This window comes from Podospora pseudopauciseta, chromosome 6, assembly GCF_035222475.1.
Source record: "Podospora pseudopauciseta strain CBS 411.78 chromosome 6, whole genome shotgun sequence".
In the NCBI taxonomy this organism is placed as follows: Eukaryota; Fungi; Ascomycota; class Sordariomycetes; order Sordariales; family Podosporaceae; genus Podospora; species Podospora pseudopauciseta.
Window position 1 is genome coordinate 4,059,097 of NC_085895.1, and position 14,812 is coordinate 4,073,908.

The window sequence follows — 14,812 nt, forward strand, 5'->3', positions numbered from 1 at the left end:
GATTCATGCTATCACTCACACGGTCGAAGTACAGGGTTATACCTAAAGTGCTTTCTATGCACTTCAAAATCGTGGGGAAACATGAGGATCCATAACACCATTTGGATGGTCCAACCAAGAGCCCCATCGGCTTAAGCATGTCGCGGCGTTGGCATGATGTGAAACGACCTTCTTGAAGATAGTTACACGGTTAGCTAGCTACCCACGTACATCAGGGTCTTGATGAACAGGGAGCCATCCCTCATCACCCAACCACATTTGGAGCATTTCGCTGCTCCGAGGCATATTATGTGTACTGCCGATGCATGGTGTGTGGGCATATATATATTATTCGCGCCTCGCTAACACCAAACAGTTATTAAAGCCGCTGCGGCGGGAATGTCCCGACCAATGCCCTCACCTTTGGGATCCAACAAGAAGAACACACACAAACCAAGACGCCAAGGATCTTGTGCTTGGCTTGCTTGGCTCTTTTTCTTAGCCACGAGATCCGCTTCACCGTTTTCTGCAATTGTTTCGTGCTTCGCTATTCGCTCTTTTGCAGGCGACTTGGCAATACAATTGCTCCTGGTGGAAACGGACGGGTAGGACGGCACCGTGTCTCCCTTTTCTGACCACAGGCTGGCTTGGGAACAGGTGTTTTGTTCTTATTCATTGTTTTCTTGATCCGATGAGCTTACATACCTACATGAGGGCTGTGTGATTTGTCTGTTGGTGCTTACATGGGTGGGAGAAGGTGATAAGGTATTTCCGTTTATTGTGGTTCACATGCTCCACAGATAAAAGCGAACAAACAACCGAGTTGGAAATGTATGAAAAACGAAATGGGGCTGGAGATGGAATCATTTGAGTGCAACGTGGGGGTCAAACGGTCAAGAAGATGAAACCCATCTCGATTGATCGAGTGCTGTCAATAATGAATGTGAGAGATCACAAGCCCGCCGTGCTCAGCCGTGGTAGACATGTGAAGCAGGTAAGATAATGTAAGCAATATTGCACAGTCAGCGTGGCAGTGACTTGCTGGTCTCGTGGGGTATGAGGGGCTCGAGGGGGGAAATACCACCTTTTGATATTGGGAAGTTTTGGTGTCAAATTTCATGATATTGATAGGAAGTGTTGGAAGCGTTTAAATAGGTAGGTGAGTCGGGTTGGGGTTTCATTGACGGGTGATTATCCCTGGGGTTCGGACTTGGCTGCAAGGATGTGTTGGCGGATCTCGGAGCAGGTCGTCTTGAAGATCGATGGCGGCGTGGTGGGGATGAGGTTGGTAGAAGAGGCGGAAGTAGGTGATCAAAGCTTGTTTGGGTTGACTATGAAGGATATAGACTAGCATTGATGCCAACTCAAGGTAGAATAAACCTTACACTTGACCATCTAGGATGCATATATCGAGCATCACCAAAGTCGCAACATCGAAACACCTGTCTGAGACGGCATAACTAAAAGATGATCCTTTTCGAAGAGGATGGTGAGCCAAATCAAGCGTTGTACCCACAACACCTTTCTCGAGGTGTCGACAATATTTGCAAACCCCTTCTAGATAGGAGCTGCGAACTCTTCATTCTGACGGCCATCTAAACTTTGGTAATAAATGACAATGTCGATTGTCTCTCGTGATTCCTCGCTAGGTGCTTATAGCCCCTCCCTTGTTGCATGTGCCCTCGTAACATGGTTTCACGTTGTTCGTCATCTGAGACAGAGCTTGTGACGAGGAAGAGGCCGTGGCTATAAGATCAATATTGACTAATGGAGAAGGAACAGGTCCGTTGAATGGGGACGGAGTCACATATACACAGGTACTCAGGAAGCCACCGTGTCGGTATCTCCAAACTTAACACTCCTCTCTCGTATCCATCAACCTACACTGGGCCCATGGATCCCATACATGAAGCAATTTAAATGTACTATTCATTGATGGAGGATAGGTCCACCTACCCAAAAATGCTCCCATGCCAGATTGACCACTAATCCATGATAAGCAACCTCATTGTACGAAGATTCGAAATGAAGAAACAAAGTTTCTCGCGAATCCATTGTGTAAAAGTGATATTATAGAAAAACAGAATGGACCAATGCTCAAAGACAACGGGTGAGTCTTGTTTGCCAACACACGACACCGACTGATGGGCCAGGGAGCGCATGAATGGAAGGTCTGGGGATCAGAGTTGATCTCAACCAGGCGGGCATTGGACTATTGATTCTTCTCAAATTGCTAACTACCTGGCTGTGCCGGACATGGCTCACTTCCTCACAATCCTCTACAACAGCACTAAGGATAATCCCCAGCCTGGGCATTTATCCGAAACCATGGACCACAACAACGTGGCGCCTTCTACCGAAGGCTTGTTCCCCTCCCGAGAAAGGCTTAATTCAATTGGAATGGAGATTGGTTTTACCCCCTCCAGGCTGATTACGCCGCATTACCCCACGATAATATATGGGCATGGGAGGCGACGCCTGACCGGCCGGGGGATTGGTGCATCTTGTGGTCTCTCACATCTGCCGATGGCGCGATGGGCCAGCTCATGGCTTGTTATTGATGAGCCGTGGCATAGAGTTGAATCAGAGGGCGACGTAATATGGGACCGGCTGCTTCCGAGGCTGGGGTGCAGTGATGAGGCACCTGGGTATAAAGGAGGGAAGATGACTGTGCTGGCTGATCCTGGATTCCGGACTTTTGGGGTTGTCGCATCTGGAAAAGCATTTGTCTAGTCGCCATGTTCTCGACTTCGTTCCTCGTTCTAGCGTTGGCCGCAACAGGCCTAGGACAGGTCGTGGTACCAGAAGGGTATCGCAAGGTGTACATCACCTCGGCGGTCGACGCCAAGTTCGTTATTGTACCAAAGGCACCGTTGCCGGCGAAAGCTGGTACGGGTGTTGTCGTGTCAGTGTTTCCAACCCCCGCCTTAGAAAACACCGGAAGTTAACCAAATCTCCCTGCCATAGTCAGATCAGGAATGACAAGCCTGAACAACAGTGGTATCTCAAGGATGGTACCGGTGTTAGGATCCAATTGGCCGAAACCAACCTCTGCCTGGATGCCGGTGCAAAGAGTGCGTGTCGAGAGAGTCTGCCCACAAGAGAGAGAGCAAAACTGATATCGAGAAACAGGTAACTGGAGAGATATGGGTACGCTCACCCTGAAGGAGTGCTCCGCTACCGAGCCGGCGCAGAAGTGGAACGTCATGGCAGATGGCCGCATCGCGTTGGAGGACTCACCCCAGCCCCGTAGGCAACCTTTCTCCTTGACCAGAAAAGGAATCCAAGACAGAGGCTGATGACCAAACAGAACAATGCGTCGATCTGGTGTACATGCGCGCTACCCCCAACAACGCTGTCGGCTTGTATACCTGCGCGGGGCTCGGTAACACTGGCGCAAAGGATAAGGGCATCAACTGGCCGCTGGTCAACGCGACGGCTCCATGAAGAGTGTCGACAGTTCTCTCGTTGTCGGGTAGGTTGAGGTGACATACCTGTGCGAGTAAAGGCAGATGGTTGAAAATGTAAAGCATAACCGGTAAAATTTCTTTCGAATACAGAGCATCAAGGATGCGTAGAAACTGGCCGCGAAACGTAAAATTCAGCTGGGGATTTCGGTGAGCAACCCCTTGATGTCCGCGTGACCTGGGCTTCTGCTGTTCAAACCTGAATTTTTAGGCTTTCCCCTTTGTGCTTCCATTGGCTTCTCCTTGCTGTTGCTGTTGTCATGAGATAGTACCTTGTTGACACCATATCGGAGGTTGTCGTGCGATTCCAAGGCAGGCAGGTAGGATATCAATTCATGTGTCTGTGTAGGCATTTCTCCCAGACTGAAGAACAGCAAGTCTTGAAGAAATGCGTGATCCAATGGACGATTGTGCCGCAGCGAGGGCTATGCAGTAGCCCCAGGGGAAAGAGATAAGCTACCTTGAGCTACAGCCAAGACCCCAGAGCCCGGCAGAGCTGAGCCATCAACACCAATCAGAAGAACGACTTCTCCCATTGATCGTGATAAGATAGGGGTGAAAGGTACCTGTGTGTATCGGAGAGCTCGCCGGTCCAGGAGGTGGTGCAACAACAAGACAAGCCCAGTGACGCAGTTGCTCGTTCCCTCGTCGACTTTCGCTTCGCCGTACTCTTCAACCAAACCAAACCATCAAATCCCCATTTCCATCCTCGCTCCCAGCATATTCTATTCTAGTTATCTCTTTTACACAACATTTCCTTTTCCCACTTACAGTCTTCTTGAACGCTCTTCGTACGGCCTTCAATTTGCTTGATTGCCCAAACCACCCCGTAATTCGAGAGCGCTCGTAGTAGCGCTCTCGAGCCCCAGGTTTCGTCTGATGGCCGCTTCTGGTGAGTTTAACGGGCGCGCGCAGACACTTGTGGACCACCGCATCATTCCAACTTTCGGGTAGCCAGCTTGCTAACTTTATTGCCTGCGTTAGACTTGTCGGTCTCGGACCGCTCGACAGGCAGAGCGTCATCGTCGGACGAAAGCGAAACGTCCACCATCCGTACACGCACCCTCGCCGAGCCCTCAACTGCCCTCACCGTCCCCACCGTCGATCCCATTGGAACACAGGTAATCGAAACCGAGAAGAAACACCGTAAATATAGTCGCCGCAAGTTGAAGGGTCTGGATACCATCGCCGACAAGAAGACTCGGATTGAACAAGAGGTGGGACATGCAGCCGGTGGAGCGGGGCCCTGCCCACCTGGGGACTACTCTGCCGGCTTGGAGCTTGATGATGAGGACGAATCTGCTGTGCGCCACCTAGCTATAGAGAACAGCCCCCTGGCCGGCCGTACCGAGGCTATATTGTTGACATCCACCGCTGTCATCTTTTTTGCCGTTCTCTTCAACGAAAAGGCATGCAGCAAGGTGTTGCTGATCCCGTCCATCGCTTTTTTGGTGATGCTTGGCAGGGTCTTGTCCACCCATGCAGCCAATAATCTCTCCGCCTTGCCAGATGCACCCCTCCATTGCGTGACCCAAGGGCACGGCAGCGACGGCGCGTTCCGAGCCCAGATTGGCCTGCCAGGACACCAAGTACCACGCTGGGCTACCGGGACAAAGCTCCGCTATGTCATTTGTGCCGAGACGTTTCCCCATCCCGAGGACGCAGCCCTTGCAGCGAGCAACCTCGCCCAGGCCATCGACCAGTTTGCAGATGTTCCCGTCACCTTTGAGGAGGTGACCCGCAACACCAAGGCCCACTTCCGCGTGGTCTACAAGGATCCCGTCTGCGCAGACGAAGCCAACGTCCTTGCAAGCGCCTTCTTCCCCAACAGGGGATCCCGCAACACACGCACTCTTCACATCTACGCCCTGGCTTTCCGCAAGAGGCACATCGGAAGCCAGGTGCAGGTTCTCGCCCACGAGGTTGGCCATATCTTGGGTCTGAGGCACGAGTTTGCCCCGGAGTCAGCAGAATGCCGCTCGTTTACCTACGGCCGCCGCAACCCCGATAGCATTATGAGTTACCCCGCTGATTGGAGCACAGCCAAGGTGACGCAGCAGGACATTGATGAGCTGAGGGGTTTATACTTGGACACACGCCTATTTCTCCAGGACGACGCCGGTGATGACTGGCACTTCCAAACCATCACCCCGCGCCCGTTCTTGTACCCTTACGAGAACACGCGCAGAAACTGGGGCTTTATGGCAGCCTTCTGGTCGTTTAGGCGGTTCCAGAGGCACCAACAGGGAAATGCTGCCGCACGTTAGAAACAGGTACGTTCCGCGAAGTCTATAAAGATCATCGCAGAGAGCATGGCTGGTGCTAACAATCATTGTTTATCTAGGTGGTGGTGATACTTCCAATGCCTTAATTAGTTGATCTTGAAGGTTTACGACTGGCTATGTGTATAAACACTAGTATATATGCATTTACGTCTATTCTGGCAATGTCGGAAAAACGGGGGCTTGAGGGGATTGCATTAGGTTGGTGGGACGAATGGGGCTTGTGGTGAGAAATGGAGTGATGAGTAATGGAAGCGTGGAGTTTGGGTATCGTGGGGTTCATGCAAGCAAGCGTGCATACAGCAGGTTGGTCACTGGGCATTGGGTTGGGTTTTTCGCTTCGTGTACTCGGCATCTGCTGGATTTTGTTCTCTTCATCTGGGTCTATAACACTCGTTTACTGCACGACCATAATTTATGGAGGTAGCTTGGGTACTTTACAATTTACATTGTCGGTTAGAAAGGGAGAGACTATTGGTAGAGCCTGGTTTATCACATGTGTTAAGGGTAGGTCAGCAGCTTCTAATGGGTGAAAAAAAATGATGAGACTACCTGATAGCAGACAAAATAAAACGGTAATGTACAGCTTCCTTGTTATTAGATCCCCTCTTACCCCTATTTACCCCCGCTGTTCCTGTTCACATCTTACCCCTGAAACCACCTCCTCTTCCCCTTTCCTTTCCCTTTACCCTTACCCTTGCCCTCTCTCGGCTCGACAATAGGGTTGTAAAACCTAAACTTGTTCTGCGGATCATACTTTTGCTTCAGCGCCCTCAACCTCGCCAATCTCCACGGCTCTCGCCCGTACACCGTCTCCAAGTCCTCGTACCCATTGGCATAGTTGACATAGTTGTTTTCCGTCCGCGTCGGCTGCCCCGCATTCCACATATCCTTCACCTCATTCGCCCACTCCCACGCCAGTTCCTCGAGAACAGGATCGTTTGGCGGGACGACACCGTTGAAGAGCATCAGATGGTGGTCAGACCGGAAGGGGTACGCGGCATCAGCCGGGTTCCTGGCGCCTACACCGGCGGTAGAGTACCCCTCGTGAAGGATGCCCGCGCCGGCGGCTAGGGTAGGATGGGAAATGGCGCGGGCGCGGAAGCCGTTGTAGATGAGCCGCTCGGCGGTGAGGTTGTAGACTTGGAGGCCGGCGGTGGTGGTGATGCGCTTGTTGCCTTTTTGGCAGATGAAGTCATCTTCGGCGTTGCCTTGGACTTTGGAGACGCCGCTGTAGGGCACGTCGCCTTGCTCGTTGTAGACTGATGGGATGGCGTTGAATTCGGCCAGGAGGGCCTCTGCTTCGTTGGCCGGGCCGCGGTAGGCGAATGTCCAGGAGAGGATCGGGTCGGTGGTGGATACGGTGGTGTTCATGAAGAAGAAGCCGAAATTGAGGGCCATGTTTACCGGTGTTGAGCCGTTGTTGTGGAGGCGGTTGAGGGAGGTGAAGACTCTTTCGAGCTGGGCGCCGGTCCAGATGTAGTTGTGGTAGTGCCAGGTGTCGGGGCCGCGGGGGAAGATGTTGAGTTCGAAGGAGGTGACGATGCCAAAGTTGTGGCCGGCGCCTTTCATGCCCCAGAGGAGGTCTGAATTGCTTGTCGGGCTGACGCGGATGGCTCTGCCGTCGCCGAGGACGACGTTGAGCTGGAGGAGGTTGTCTACCACCATGCCGTAGAGGCCTGGGGTTATTTGTCAGCTCAAAATCTCATGTAGAGGAGCGGAATCTGACAAGCTCACCTTCATGTCTTCCATGACCGCCCCCCAACGCAGCCCCAAGGAGACCGACGCAATCGCAGGAACCGGTGGTTGTGACAAAACCCCGTTCCCACAGGTATTTGGTGACCAAGCCGCCGTAGACACCACCTTGGAACCAAGCAGACTTTTTATTCGGCTGGATGGTAATGGTTCTCAGCAATGCCATGCTAATTTGAACGCCAGTGAAGGTTCCCAAACTGGCACTATTCCCGTGGCCGCCATTAGTGGCCAGAAAATCGATGCCGTTGGCATTGCAGTATTGCACCTGGTCTCCCTGTTAGCAACCATTACCTAACAAAGAAACCTCCTTGATAGCTTGAAACTCACAATCTTGGCCACATCTGCTTCGCTTGCAGGTTGAACAACAACCTGGATCTGTGGGGGGGCAAATGTGTTCCATCTTGCTGTGGTAGCAGGGAACTTCCCATCGCTAGGTCCGAAGATGAGCGTGCCGGGTGAAAGACGGCTTCCGAGCTCCCTTCTCACAGTATTGGCGTCCAAGTCGGCCCGAGTTCGAGCCTCAAGTTCGGAATACCTGGGGACTGAAAGGGCAGCTGCCAAGTTGAGGTGGACAAACACCAGCAACAGGGCGGTGGCAAGCCTGCCCCAAGCAAGTGAGACAAGACCTCTCATATCGAAAGGATCTACCGAGTGTGGAGGTAAATACGACTTAAAGCAGGCCTTGGCGCGCGTGGGGAAAACGTGGGAGGACACAAACAACGAGAATCCGATCTGCAGTGCACCGTTCGTGCATAAGACGGAGGAGTTAATCAAGGCTAGATGGCCAACTACTTCATCCTCCAAACCTACGGGTTCCGATGCTGGTATTTGAAGGGTGAAATGGGCTCACTGTCTACCACCCCCAGCTCTACACAAACCGAACTCAACTGAGCTCAGAGTGGAAAGGCGTGAAGCCGAGCACACCATTTCCCTCTTACCCTGTCCTCGTTGGACGCCACAAGCGTTGGTAGCATGTAAGAAAAAGGCTCACATCTATCCGTCAGGACCAGGCTAGTGAATGCCTCACGCCTTCGCCGGGCAAGCGATGTGGTTCAATATTGAAAGTTCCAACCTATCAAGTTTGGTGGCTCTAAGCGAGAGACGCCTCCTGGTGGACGAAAACAGGACGGTCTGTGATTCCTTCTGGTCAGATCGACATGATACCAGCAGGCTGGTAGCTGGATATGGTTAGGCGATGCAGGAACAAGCCTCATTGCTACATCTGAGCTCAGCTCCTCTGTCAGGCGAAGGGTGGGTAAGATGATACGTTCTCCTGCTCGGTAACCTATCAGATGAACTTGAGTTCTATGGGACATCCGGTGACTGAGCCGGGGAGCCGACCAACGCGGATCCTGATTCCCTCTGGGACGCTTCTGGGACCATGGATCCTCCGTCCTATCCACCTTCCAAACATAGCACCCTTCGAGAGTATTCGACAGAAGAGCTTTCCATGGAACTTGGCCAATCGTCTGGCTCTGATAGCGAACGTCACGGAGCTTCTGTTCCGTATTACTGCAGGCCAACAAGGGCATTCAAAGTTACCTGGGCAGGGATTGTGCACGCTCAGCCCGGGTGATCACAAGCCGAGGAACTGAGTCCGAAGGCAGACGTTGACATGGTCTACCTTCATGCTGCCGCTGTCACACGCGTCAATGTCGTGAGCCAATCCCATCAAGTCAAGTCTGAGTCCGATCACTTATCTTTCCTGCTGTTTTCCTGAGCGGAATCTGTCTGCAATCAGGGGTACAAGGTACATCAAAGAAAGTGATCGTCCAAGCATGCTCGATACGAAGAGCATCGGCGATAACAACAAGCGTGTCCATTGGATGTCGCTTTGTGGCTGCAGGATTGCTTCGGCCGATGCAAGTGCAAGGGGCCTGGTACCCTTCGGCCGAAAAGATGGCTTTGGCTTGGCTTCGGCTTGACTTTCGGGTAGGGCTGAGAACAGGGGGTCTGGGGGGGGCAATCAAAGCCGTTGTGCCTGTGTTCTCTCGGCCCGAACTGCCACGGGCCGAAGCGCAGATCCGATCGTGGTCACACCTTGGCGGTTGACGACAGCGCTGCGAGTTGCGCCGTCTTACTAGACGATGTGCCCAGAGTCTTGGAAGAGGGGTGGAAGAGGGGTCTTCAGGAAAGACACGATGTGCGCGCCCGGATCTGCTTGCTACTGACGGGTACCCGGGACAGCACTACTCCTCCAACTTCACGACAAGCCAGACATCACCAACTTCACCGTCGACACAATGGATCGTCTCACCTCCCTCTTCGAAGATGACTCCCCACACCGCTACCTCATCGCTTTGGCGACCGTCCCAATTCTGCTATTCGCCCTCTACCAGTACCTCCTCCCCAAACCCATCCCCGGCATAGCCTACAATCCCTCCGCTGCCAAATCCCTCCTCGGCGACGTCCCCGAGATGATAGCAGAAGTAAGCCAAACGGGCGAGTTCCGCGTCTGGTGCGCCAAGCAAGTCCGCAAGATGAACTCTCCCATCTGCCAAATCTTCATCAAACCCTTCTGCCAACCCTGGGTGTTGCTCTCCGACTTTCGCGAGTCGCGCGATATCCTCACGCGGCGTCACAAGGAGTTTGACAAGTCGAGCTTTTTATCGGATGGCATGGCCTGCATGGGCGCGTTCCACGGTATTTACATGACCGATCACAAATTCAGGGCGAACAGGCAGCTGATACAGGATTTGATGACGAGCACGTTTCTGAATGGGCACGTCGGGCCGGCGATTTACAACAAGGGGTCGGAGCTGATGATGTTGTTTGAGATGAAGGTGAGACTGGCGAGGGGGAGGCCGTTCAGTGTGAAGAAGGACTTTGAGTATGCTTCGCTGGATTGTATGTTGGAGTTTGCGTTTGGGAGGAACTGGGTTGATACGGCTGTTGGGGAGCAGGTCAAGGTAGTGGGAGGGTTGACGGAGGAGAGCCTGGTTATTCCAGTGTCGGTTGATGAGCCGGTCGACTTTCCGCTCGGTGAGATTGTGGACTTTTTGAAGTCGGTGTATGAAGCGCCAGAGATTGTGGAGAAGACGATCAATGCGATCATGCCGAAGCTACAGACATGGTGGTGGTCGCAGCAGGGGTGGTACAAAAAGATTTTTGATGACAAGGAAAAGGCGATGAAGGCCCAGGTTGCCATCGGAATCAAGAACTTTCAACAGGGCAAGATCGAAACGGGTGTGGAGCATATGCTGATGAGAGAAGCTGCTCGGGCAGAAAAGGAGGGAAGAGAACCTGATTTTGAGAGCCAAGTTTTCAGAGATGAGGTTTGCTACCCCCTTGTGTCCTTCTTTGACTTGAGCTAATAGTAGGAAAGCTATTTGGAGATATTGTCGGAGGTCACCACACCACGTCTGGTGCCATGATGTGGCTTACCAAGTATCTCACCGATGACCCCACGATTCAGTCCAAGCTGAGATCTGTGTTGCACTCAACACTATCTGCGGCCCACCAAGAAGGCAGGCTGTTTACCTTTGAAGAGATCCGCCACGCCAAACTGCCCTACTTGGACGCCATCATTGAAGAAATGCTTCGCATCAATGCCGTGCCAGTTACCCGTGAAGCCGTGGTTGACACCACCGTTTTGGGGTGTCCGATCAAGAAGGGAACGCAGGTCTTCTTTATGTCGAACGGCCCAGGCTTTTTGTCGCCTTCTTTCCCAGTGGATGAAGCAAAGCGAAGCGATACATCCAGGTTATCTAAACGGGCTAACGACTCTTGGGATGAGAGGCAGGACCTGGCAAGATTCGATCCCGAGCGTTGGCTGGTGAGGAAGACAGATGGAACAGGTGTCACGGCTGATGATGTCGACTTTGATGGCGCAGCTGGGCCTCAGCTGGTGTTTGGTCTTGGGCCTAGAACATGCTGGGGCAGGAGGTTGGCGCACATGGAGATGAAGGTGATCATTGCCATGTTGGTGTGGACATTTCAATTGGAGAGAACACCACCAGAGCTCTCTGGATATGGTGGCTTGGAGGGTATTGCTCGTGTTCCCAAGAAATGTTATGTTAGGTTAGTGAAGCTGTAGAAGCAGTTGGGTACAAGGAAGTATAGGGGAACCATTTCAGTGGCTCGCATAGCTTATAGTAACTTTTACATCCATTGTCCAGCTTTTTTATCGGACACGTGTGTTACTAATCTATGTCTAGTTAATCAGTCATACCACTCCCCCTGAGCAAGCTCTCATACCCCTGCTTCCACACCTTTTGCCCGTGCCCGCCAAAGCCGACCCCAATCTCATCACTGATTGACCCATCCTGCTTGGTGTTTTCCAACAGGTCAAAGAACTTGTCGATGTATTCGTCAAGCGGCATAGGCTGCACCGCCTTCTCAGGCCCGCCCTGCAGCGCATCGGTTTGCTCTCTGTGATGAGCATTCAGGGGTGTGTCGACATAGGGCGGTGCGACTTCAACAACGCTCATTCCTTTGACACCAGTTGCCTCAAGCTGCCAGCGTAAGATCTTGCAAAAGGACGCCACGCCGGCTTTGGAAGGGCAGTAGGTTGGATAAAATGGAACAGGGAAATACGCCAGCGAGGAGCTCGTAAGGAAGATGTTGGTTTTGATGCCTTGTTTTGCAAGAGACAAAAGATGAGTGGCAAAGGCCTGAGCGACAAGAATAGGTGCAAGCAAGTTGGTTGTTAACTCTTGAATGGCTTCCTGGGCGAGATTGGGGGGTGGATTTTGGAAGATGTCGTAGTGGTTTTGGATGCCGGCGTTGACGAAGACAGTGTCAAGCTTGGGAAAGTGGCGGAGGATACCGTCAACTTGGGGCTGCAGTGAGTCGAGCTGGGTGAGATCCCACTGCGAACGAGGGGTTAGCGACAAGTATCATGGCAGTGTTGGTGGGGCAATACGTGCAATGCGGTACTCCAGGCCTTCAAGCTCGTTGACAATCTGCTCTAATCTCTCTCTGTCTTGCTCCCTTCCAGTAACGATGACCTTTTTACCCAGGCTATGGAATCGACGAGCTGTAGCCTCGCCGATCCCGCCAGCTGCTCCGAGGATGAGAATGGTGTTGATACGGGACGACATTTCGTTGGTATAAGTGGGGTCACATCAACGGTCTGCGGAGTGCTGCGGGGAGGATTGGTGCCATATGTTTACATCAAGATAAGGTAGATACAAGATAAATCACCTCCAGCTCACCCCACAGCGGCCAGGTGCTGCCCGTGCTGATACTTGGAGTAGGACCTTCTACTCCACGCCCACTGGCTGGTACTACGCTGCAGATCGATCGGCTTTATTGGCCAACGACAAGAAGTAATGTCGGCCGAAGACGAGTGGGGCTGTCATGAAGGGGTCTGACCAATCGGAGCCCCACGTGGCACTTGCACCAATTCTTTCCTAAAGCAACGTCTCTTGAGGACATGGAGCAACCGAAACATGGCGGGTGCTCTATGACGTCTGTTCATTGGACACGTGAAAAAAGACTTGTCACAGAGAACCGGGCATTGGGCACAGTGAGAGCCGTTGGGTGTCAATACATCCAATCATTGATTCAAGAAGTCGTAACACAAATAAATACCAGACACAAGGCTACCCCAGCCTGCCTCCTCCTCCTCCAGCCCAAACACTGTCTCAGCGCTTGAGATAAACCTCCAACAGTCCTAACGGTCCATTGTCAAAGACATTCCTAATCTCATACCGCGAATCAGCCTCCTTCAGCAACTGCTCAAACTCGGCCTTGGTCCTCTGCTTTCCACCACAGTTCACAATCATGACCGAGTCAACCTGTCTGACGACACGCTCTTGGTGACGGGGCCAGACACCAGGCTCGGGGATAATGATGTCGTTGATCAGCAAAGGGGTGTTTGGGCTGGAGTTTTCCAGGCCAGGAACGAAGCCCTTGAAGATCCTGACGACGTCCTTGTCAGCCCAGTTGTGGGTGCACTGGCGGATCAAAAACGCGGCCGCGTCCTTGACTGGTTGCGGGTCGAAGAAGCTGTGCTTGGAGTAGGTCACTCTGTCGGCGAGCTCTGGCGAGAGGGATTCCTTGCCCTCGGCGAGCATGTCGGCGTTGCTGTCCTGCACGATGCACTTGATGTTGGGGTAGGCCTATTTGAAGTCAGTGGCTAGCAAGTCCGTCGCTAACTCTCACCAAGAAAACACATACCTCAGCCAAGCTCTTGCTGATGTGGCCATTGCCTCCTCCACAGTCAACCACTGTGCCGTTGAGGGCACCCCAGTTGAAGCTGTCGTAGAGAAGGTAGTCCAGGTGTCGGTCCATCTTTCGGAGACCAGCCATGGCTTTGGCGAAGCGTCGGGCTTTGGCGGGGTCGTTCTTGTAGAACTCAAAGATGCCAACGCCGTGGCGGGTCACGAAGGGGTTGAGGTTCTGGTGGCATTCGTATGGGTGAGCCTTGAAGGTGATGTTGCAGTCGGCGGCGGCCTTGAGCATCTCATCGAGGCTGTAGTGGACCACGGAGCGGAGTTCCTCATCTTGCTGCATGAGGAGGGAAGTGTTGCTGTGGGAGATGACCCTTGGTTGGTGCTCCTCGAAGATACGATAGGTCATCAGTTGGCGGATGATGCGCCCCGTGCGGTCCGCGTCGAGACCGGCCTTTTCGGCAAGCTCATCGATGGTGATGCTTCCATGCGCAGGGACGAGTTGGAAGAATTCAAAGTCCAGGGCAACCTACCCATGTTAGACGTGGCTGCCGGAGATTCAGGGAGACACATACCTGAACGAGACCAAGATCATAACCGGTGCAGCAGAACTCTCTCAGCCATTTCCGGGGACCGTCAATGAGGCGTTGTAGGTCCTCTAGACTGGTCTTGAGGCCGGCGTGGATCTCACGGTATTCCAAGGTGGCCGGAGGATCTTGAGATTCGAGTGAAAATGTGGGAGCCACCAAGTTGTTTGCTTGGAGATATTTTGTGAGATCCTGTGTGAGGTTGAGGATGTTTTGGGCCAGGCCCAGGATAGATTCGGATTCTTGAGTAGCCATGACGACAGGGGTATGTATCGCAATTGGTAGCAGATAGTCTCACAGACGCCCGCGAGCAGTATGATTCTTTATGGCAATGTGCTGACTTTTGATGGCTTTGTTTTGGTCTTATTCACGAGTATTGATATCTCGAAGGCATCACATGCTAGAGGCAACATCGCCCGATACGTCTCTCATGTTATGTATGCCCCTGCGCACAGTGCAACATCAAGTCTTGAGGGCCCTGCCGGCATGGCTCATGCAGCCCGGACCTCCCCCGCAGCGTGGCAAAGCCGGCATCGGGCATACCCGCCCGGGATTGTATCGCGGAGGCAGGGTTCATCCGTGCTTATCAGTCCCTGGCTTATCAGGCTAAGGTGGTACGGTAGTGA

The 14,812-nt window shown here is 52.8% G+C and overlaps 6 protein-coding genes across 6 annotated transcripts; 3 read left to right on the forward strand and 3 right to left on the reverse strand.

The window, feature by feature from the left end:
• Positions 1-1,386: 1,386 nt before the first annotated feature.
• On the forward strand, positions 1,387-3,552 carry QC763_610270 (uncharacterized protein). Its single transcript, XM_062914849.1, has 4 exons — positions 1,387-2,884; positions 2,947-3,053; positions 3,112-3,228; positions 3,290-3,552. The coding sequence occupies exons 1-4, from the start codon at positions 2,718-2,720 to the stop codon at positions 3,424-3,426; spliced, it is 528 nt and encodes a 175-aa protein (XP_062763616.1). The 5' UTR covers positions 1,387-2,717; the 3' UTR covers positions 3,427-3,552.
• Positions 3,553-3,869: 317 nt separating this feature from the next.
• On the forward strand, positions 3,870-6,168 carry QC763_610280 (uncharacterized protein). The gene is made up of 3 exons (XM_062914850.1): positions 3,870-4,338; positions 4,431-5,719; positions 5,791-6,168. Exons 1-2 carry the CDS (start codon positions 4,326-4,328, stop codon positions 5,711-5,713), a joined length of 1,296 nt encoding a protein of 431 aa, XP_062763617.1. The 5' UTR covers positions 3,870-4,325; the 3' UTR covers positions 5,714-5,719; positions 5,791-6,168.
• Positions 6,169-6,373: 205 nt separating this feature from the next.
• On the reverse strand, positions 6,374-8,116 carry QC763_610290 (uncharacterized protein; the record flags this gene model as incomplete). Its single annotated transcript, XM_062914851.1, has 3 exons — positions 6,374-7,407; positions 7,466-7,757; positions 7,811-8,116. 3 exons carry the CDS (start codon positions 8,114-8,116, stop codon positions 6,374-6,376), a joined length of 1,632 nt encoding a protein of 543 aa, XP_062763618.1.
• Positions 8,117-9,574: 1,458 nt separating this feature from the next.
• QC763_610300 (uncharacterized protein) lies at positions 9,575-11,568 on the forward strand. Its single transcript, XM_062914852.1, has 2 exons — positions 9,575-10,758; positions 10,809-11,568. The coding sequence occupies exons 1-2, from the start codon at positions 9,727-9,729 to the stop codon at positions 11,517-11,519; spliced, it is 1,743 nt and encodes a 580-aa protein (XP_062763619.1). The 5' UTR covers positions 9,575-9,726; the 3' UTR covers positions 11,520-11,568.
• A 72-nt stretch (positions 11,569-11,640) lies between these two features.
• On the reverse strand, positions 11,641-12,525 carry QC763_610310 (putative secondary metabolism biosynthetic enzyme; the record flags this gene model as incomplete). The annotated part of the gene is made up of 2 exons (XM_062914853.1): positions 11,641-12,294; positions 12,352-12,525. The coding sequence occupies 2 exons, from the start codon at positions 12,523-12,525 to the stop codon at positions 11,641-11,643; spliced, it is 828 nt and encodes a 275-aa protein (XP_062763620.1).
• Positions 12,526-12,954: 429 nt separating this feature from the next.
• On the reverse strand, positions 12,955-14,580 carry QC763_610320 (uncharacterized protein). Its single transcript, XM_062914854.1, has 3 exons — positions 14,175-14,580; positions 13,607-14,128; positions 12,955-13,548 (listed from the first exon to the last, which is right to left on the reverse strand). Exons 1-3 carry the CDS (start codon positions 14,439-14,441, stop codon positions 13,072-13,074), a joined length of 1,266 nt encoding a protein of 421 aa, XP_062763621.1. The 5' UTR covers positions 14,442-14,580; the 3' UTR covers positions 12,955-13,071.
• Positions 14,581-14,812: the final 232 nt, after the last annotated feature.